The sequence below is a fragment of the Zea mays genome, chromosome 5 (genome assembly GCF_902167145.1).
Source record: "Zea mays cultivar B73 chromosome 5, Zm-B73-REFERENCE-NAM-5.0, whole genome shotgun sequence".
NCBI lineage: Eukaryota > Viridiplantae > Streptophyta > Magnoliopsida > Poales > Poaceae > Zea > Zea mays.
Genome location: NC_050100.1, coordinates 18,090,451 through 18,097,770, shown reverse-complemented (window position 1 = coordinate 18,097,770; position 7,320 = coordinate 18,090,451). Strand labels below are relative to the sequence as shown.

The window sequence follows — 7,320 nt, the reverse complement described above, 5'->3', positions numbered from 1 at the left end:
TTTCTTGCACGATCTGGTATTACTGATACTTGGACAGCTGCCACCCCTATGGATCTTCACTTATAGCTCTGCTCATCTGAGGGCACACCTCTTGCCGATCCTTCTCGGTATCGCCATATTGTGGGAAGTCTGGTCTATCTTACTGTGACGAGACCTAACATAGCTCATGCAATACATATCTTGAGTCAGTTTGTGACTACTCGAACTTCGGTCCATTATGGACATTTGCTTCGTGTCCTATAATTCTTACGAGGAACATCCACTCGATATCTTTTTTATGCTCAAAGCAGTCCGCTTCAGCTTTATGCAACATGGGCCAGTGATGTGAATGATCGATGCTCGGCTATTGTATTTTTCTTGGTTCCTCTCTTATTTCATAGAAATCTAAGAAACAAGTTGTTTCTCGCTCCAGTAATAAAGCAGAACTTCGTGCACTTGCCACCACTACTGTAGAAATTGTCTGGCTTCGTTGGTTACTAGCTGATTTTGGTATTGTGTGTGATGGTCCTACACCTCTTCTGTGTGATAATACTGGTGCTATACAGATTGCTAATGATCCAATGAAACATGACCTTCAAAAGCACATTGGTGTAGATGCCTTCTTTACTCGATCTCATTGCCGTCAGAAGACAATTACTCTACAATATGTACCTTCAGATTTGCAAGTGGCAGATTTCTTCACTAAAGCTCAAACTCGGGAGCATCATCGACTACATTTACTCAAACTCAATGTCTCTGATCCGCCTTGAGTTTGAAGGGGTGTGTTAAGGCCCATATTGGCCCATATACCTATCTATATATATGAGAGTCATCAGGGGACTGCATCATCATTCTGAAATCTCTCGGTACGTAGTATATGTAACAAGCATCTCTTCTGCTTTGTGTTGCTTCAATAAGAATTCTCCAGCTCATCGCTTATCGGCAGATCAGCTTCGTCAAGGTAGATGTTATCAGCCATCTGCCATATCTGGAGGATGTTGTCTTCAGCGACGCTAGCAATCACCCAGTCCTCGCAGGGGTTCCAGGAGAAATCAGAGATCTTGCTGGTATGGCCTCCGTGGATGAACAAGAGCTCTGGAGGGCCATCTTGTGCATCCTGCGGTGTTTGTTCTTGATCGATCCTGTGATATAGCGAAGCAAACAACGATTAGTTAATCAAAATCCGTATCGTGTCAATTGTACTTCAACAGTAAGTAATGTAGGGAAAAATACGGCGCACTGGTGGAAAACAAAACTAATGGTAACAACGCATGGGAGTATCGTCAATGATTGTATTGCTTTTACCTGCTTAGGTCCCAGACCATGAGTCTTCTGCCCAGACAACAGGACGCAAGTATAGGTTCATTCTTTGGACTCCATCCAACTTGAAAAACTTCTTCTCTGATTACACAAGGTGTTGAAACATTAATGCCAAACTAGAGATATAACATCCATAGAAACATTCAGTACATCAGAAAGTTGTTTACGCAGTTAAAACAAACAGTAGCTATGAACAAAACAAAAAAAGCAGACACATACTTGTGACAGTCAAAGGTGTGCAGAGAAGTATGAATCTTCCTAAGATCAAATAATTTGACAGTCTTGTCAGTAGAACCAGTTGCAACAACCCATTCATTGAACGGGTTGAAAGCCAGGCAGTTCACCTGTAAATAAAGAAGCAAGCATCAATAGACAAGAATCTTGTCGTTGATCTTTCAGGAATCAGGAGCTTCGAGCAAGGTTCCCCCACTGGATTTCAGATGCACTGATGGGTTCTGATCTTACTACCCTAAAATTTAGAACATCTTCAACACCAAATTGTTTTCATTTACTTCTAGTTTGTGCACCAAAAGAAATCAGAACAAAGGTTTCCTATACCCTGACTTATACAGCCATAGTAGAAGCATATAGTTCCAACTTCCAAATAGTGCTGCTTATATAAAGACAAATATAAATCTGAACTTTTTTAGTGTTCAATACAATCCACCAATATGACATCAGACCCAAAGAACCAAAGTGAAGATGTGGAAGCACGTGTTTTATTTGACAAAAAAGGGTGTATGATCAAAATCAATAAAACATCCCTTCGAAATCAATAATGATGGAGCAAATCGATCACTAGCTCTCATTGCATACAGTACTTTTCCTCCATTTAAGGACAATCAGATCCTCACTTCATGTGTAAGAATCAACAAAATAAATCTTAAAAAATTGTAACCATGGAATAAAATGTTTTTGAGTAGCAAATAAATATCAATATTTCTAATAGTAATTAAAAGCTCACAACAGTTAAGTTACCTCGCCCTGGTGTGCCACCACAGACTGAACAGGCCTAGCAGGCGAGGGAGACCGCAGGTCCCAAATTAAAAGATGATGATCGTCACCAACTGACCCAAATAAGTACCCATGCCTCAAGTGCCAAGCAACATCTTCAACGACACCATCATGATGCTTGCCAAGAATAAAATCGAAGTATTATTAAATAGCATTACTGCATTAGTATTTCTATGAAGCTTGCGTCACTGTGGATAAGAAAACAACAAATGAGAGATTGAAATCCCTAGATTGCAAAATAGAGCTTCCAGGTTTCAATAACAGATGCAGATGAATTTTCTACTCATACTCATCAGAGAAAGAACATTTAATTTTCCAAACTGCTATTTAGCAAGAACACATTATGTCAGTTTTCTTAATTACAAAAAAAAACAAATAAGCATACAAGAGAAACTGTATTAGTTCTGCTGATTTGTCTTATTAATCCAAGTATGACTATTATGCACTAAAGAGATGATTCAGAATTCTAAAACAAACCATTAGAATGTTAGAGAATGAAGAGTGCTTTAAACAATGTCCTGCATGAAGCTCCAAACATTAACACACAGAATAGAACCAGGCACATGAGCCATACCTTAAAAATCTGCAGGGCATCAAGACTTTTGTTTCTACTATTTGCTTTAATGTCCCACAAGCAAATTTGAGCATCTTCAGACCCACTTAACAAATGTCCCTCATTAAAAATACTCCATGATAAGCCATATCCTTCAGAATTATGTCCCTTCAGCCGTAAATCAGGGTTGCATGCACCATCTAGTGGAGGCTTAGATGGGTGCTTGCTGTAGTCGAAGACATATACTTCTGCACTAACTGTCTTAGTAGCAATTATAAATGAATTTTGGGGCATATAGCGAGCTCGATTGACCTCTCCATCATGATTTATCTGCTGAACAATTTGCACCTGCAAAAAGGGAGACAACAAATGTTCTAAAAATTGTCTTCAAACAGAAAAGAGAAACCTGTAAACATTAAAGACCTCAGCAAGGCAATAACAAAAATGAGGAAGCAAATCCTCACCTTTATATGCTTGCTCTAAGACTTACATGGGTAAATGAAAGAATAGAACATTCTCATATCCAAGAGGTTCAATAGATTGGAATGGCAACAAAATCAAGAGAACATTTTCATATCATTAGATTGGTATGGCAACAAAATCAAGAGGCCCATGAAACATAAGAAAAATGAGTATACAACAGATGATGAAACATTCAAATACATAAACTGATTATTCCTTAACATAGCAAGGGTTCTAAAAACCCTTGCAGTACCAGCTATGGAAAATCATGCACCAAGAACCACCTAAAAATGGCAAGTTAGCAAACAAGCAATTAAAGACCCAAGCAAATGTTCCAGGTTTTCTCAAAATGGCACAGGACCGATGGAAATTAATCATTAAATATTCCAAAACATGGGATTTCTTTGTCGAAAGACAATCCAAACCAGCCGGATGTGCATATCACCCAATCATTAAAGGTATTCATGCAGGCTCCCAGCATGTAAGTCATATGCAACAACTAGAAATAGCATCACAATAAAAGTCACCATAGATAGAACTGATAATCTCAAACACTGCAATGTGGCAGTGTTTGAGAATTGGACAATTGATATTGTGCAAGGATAAATAAAATATTCCTCTAGAGTGTATAGAAACAAAAATAATAATATTAACAGGTGGCACACGATGGGAACCTATGATCATCCACTTCCTACTTCACGCGAAATAAAAGTAACTAGTTTGGATATTAGAGACAAAATTATATTATAAAGGCATATTGGGAGAGACAGGAAAAATGGAGCATAAGCAAATGGTATTAATCCTCCAATAGTATTAAATATTTTGAAATATTGAAACCCTACTAAAAAAGATCTTAGCAAGTGCAACAGGGTGAAGGGGGGGGGGGGGGGGGGGGGGCGCACAGCAGAAACCAAACCCCACAAAAAATCAGCCATAAACAAAGAAAGAATACGGTCCACAGCCATAGGGATAAACCTTCTTCGATTTGGCGCAGTGCTTAGAAAAGGAATCTTTGCAGGGCATATGCACTTCTGCAATCATCAGATAGTTAGGGAGTCACCACAGCCACTCCACAGTCAGAGAGAGCCACTTAGGCAAGCAGGTGGGCCAGCTCGCGGCTGGCCACCAACCCGTATCATTTGCCACAAAAAATATTAGCGGGCTTGTGGTTGGCCACTGAGCTATTGACTTTGCGGACAAGTGTTCCGCGGAGATAGCAGACCCAACCATAAAAACCGCAAAGACCCGATACACATACAGCCATATCTCTCTGTTTCAGAGTAGGTCAAATGCCATGTCTAGGAGATGTAATATTTAATAAAGTTCAGTCAGAGTCTAAGTTCGCTAATACAGGATACAACTTTTGGTGATTTCTTTTTTCAATAGCTTTAGCCTTTAGAGTTTCAATAAAATATAACAAATGCTGACTGTATTTCCCTGCTCAATGACCAACAGTAAGGAAAACATTGTTTTCATCTGCACAGGGCGATGACAGTAGCGAAGGGTTAGAGAGAGGAGCACGACAGTGACAGAAGCAGTGGTGGTTCTTCTTGCGGGTTCTTGTGGGGCTGTAGTGAGTTTTCACCTTTGTCGTGGGCTTGGCCGGCTCAGAACAATTAGTCCACCAATATTCAGCAGCTGAAATGCATCCTCCATACTGGAAGTTGCAATTATAGAAAAAATATATATCAATCATACCAGAGCATGCACAATGCAACAATAAAATGCAAAAAAGGAGAGGGTAAACTGAGCAAGTCTAAGGCTAAAAACTTCCTCTTGAACATGTAAGAAATAAAATCCTGGCTTCAGAAGAGGGAGCCAAAACCTAGGCTTCAGCATTCACGTAAAAACACAGTTATCCGGCAGATTAAAAGTTAATGTGAACAGAAAAAACTTCCTAAAGTTGATCTTTCCACGAGAAAAGTAGATGGGGATAGCTTGTCCCCGCTTCACTAGTTGTTCTCAAGAAAGAAGAGGAACAACATGATTCTTAACTGGAGATGCTACCACTGAACTGCCAAATTAAGGTGCTAAATCAAGTTATCAACTAAAGCCGCATCCAGTACTTTTGTAGGGCATAGTTCAGCACAATGGTAGTAACAAAGAAAAATAAATAATAAGCAACTAGTTTCAGTTTCACATGTAACAACAAAAGTTCATTTAACCATTAAACAGAAATGGTCCGCTCCACCTGTACAACAAACATTAATCAACAGCCCACGTGTTTATTTGCAAAGCAAACTATAGAAAGTTCATCCACGCATGACTCTACCCTCGAAAACAGCATGCCCAAATAAATGACCCGAGATTATAATTAAGGCAAAGTTTGAAACCGGCAATTGCAATGACTCCTAGATCCCACCAAGCAGAGCATGGTCGCAAGAAATAAATTACCTAATTGTGTGTTGTAGCAAACATCCTTAGTTGAAGCATAACGGAACAAATCGACACAAAAACATCCTGTTTTTGTTATACAAATTTGCAGGTGCCCGCCCCCACATAGGAGGCTAGGAGCGAACACGCGGATCCAGAGAGGAGAGTTTATGGGAAGGGCGGGGTCGGAAAGTCCACCTCGCCGGTGGCCGCGCCGAACAACCCGTTGTCGGAGTGCTCATCGTCGTAGTGGCGCACGTCGGCCTCGGTGTCTTCGTGGGGCAGCTGGACCTGCGCGAGCATGAGGTAGTTGGGCTCGTTATCGGAGGTGTGCGTGCCGAGGATCATCTTCTGGACCCAGTGGTCCTTCCCCGGCGGCTCGGTGCGTTCGGGAAGCCACTGCACGGTGAGGGAAGGCCATTCGAGCGCGTGTGTGATGACGAGGTCGTAGAGGAAGGGTGTGTTCTTCTTCCAGATCTTGTACTCCTCGTTGATGAGGCGCTCGTCCACCTCGGCGCGGAAGTCCTCCTCGTCCGCCACCCCGCTGCCGGCCTTCGGCATCGTCGGTATGGGTTAGGGTTTGGGGGGGGGGGGGGGGGGGGGGGTAGCCTGGTGAGCGGGGGCGAAATGGCGGGAGGAGGCGCAAGGATTTGATTGGCAGGTGGGATGGAGATTGAGCAAAGGGGGCGATGGTGGGGAATGGGAGCGAAAGCGAAGCGATGGGGGAAGGGGTTTATCGGTCGGCGTCAGGCCGAGTGGGCTACAGGCTAAAGAAGAAGCCTACTTGAGGCCCATGTCATGGCCTTTGTAAAACAAGAGCCCAACTTCTCCACCACCCGTGAGGAGCCCAGCACCCCTCTTTTCCTCTTCTCCAAAGTTGATGGACATCATGACAGTTTGGAAAAGAGAGCAATAAAGACGAGAGTGGGAGTAGCAGGGAGACAAGAAATAGGCGATCAAAGCTACTCTTAGTTTGATAGAGAAGGACGTTGAACATGCCTGTAATCACATCCATTCGAGAACTCCTTAGTGGCATGTACAACCTAGAGAGTCTTGATCGATTTTCTATGTACAAGAGATATCTAAAAACTGCATTATACAATGCAAGATATTTAAAACAGTCATATTATATATGCTGTCAAGATACATTATGTATATAAAGTCGTGTAGAGACTGTCACTTCGCGAAGAGCTCGTCTCTTATATTTTTATATTTAACCCCCTAGAGACCCCTTAAAATACGGGTAAAACGCTACGATGTAGAACCGTAGATATTCTCGCCAGACACAATGGAACTATCTAACTGACCAAGTCTGACGGTGTTCTGAATTTTACCCTACTACAAACGAAAGAGAACATGATCAGATGGATCTGTCTGCTAAGGTTTCAATCGAGAATGGTATGATGTGAATTAAGATAGGCATCCACGTACAGGGTGGATGCATAGGTGGTGGCAAAGTAGGCCATGCCCCCTTCCAATTTTCTATAATCTTTTATACATAATGTCTTAAATATAAAAAGTTAAGTTTTGGATGGGTTAAAACAATTCTCGTTGGGTCGGTCTAACCTTTCTGATCCATCCTTCCTCTCAGCCTAGCCCTCGCATGTATCCATCTCTCC

General features: G+C 41.7%; 1 protein-coding gene across 2 annotated transcripts; it reads right to left on the bottom strand.

Moving 5' to 3' along the window:
• Positions 1-325: 325 nt before the first annotated feature.
• Positions 326-6,405, bottom strand: LOC103628047 (histone-binding protein MSI1 homolog). 2 transcript variants are annotated; one of them, XM_020537908.2, is made up of 7 exons: positions 5,900-6,405; positions 4,914-4,985; positions 2,888-3,214; positions 2,278-2,430; positions 1,519-1,643; positions 1,285-1,380; positions 326-1,121 (listed from the first exon to the last, which is right to left on the bottom strand). In XM_020537908.2, exons 1-7 carry the CDS (start codon positions 6,260-6,262, stop codon positions 890-892), a joined length of 1,368 nt encoding a protein of 455 aa, XP_020393497.1. In that variant the 5' UTR covers positions 6,263-6,405; the 3' UTR covers positions 326-889. The 2 variants fall into 2 exon arrangements, with proteins under 2 accessions (XP_020393497.1, XP_020393498.1); XM_020537909.3 differs by lacking the exon at positions 4,914-4,985 and having other exon boundaries at positions 5,900-6,398.
• Positions 6,406-7,320: the final 915 nt, after the last annotated feature.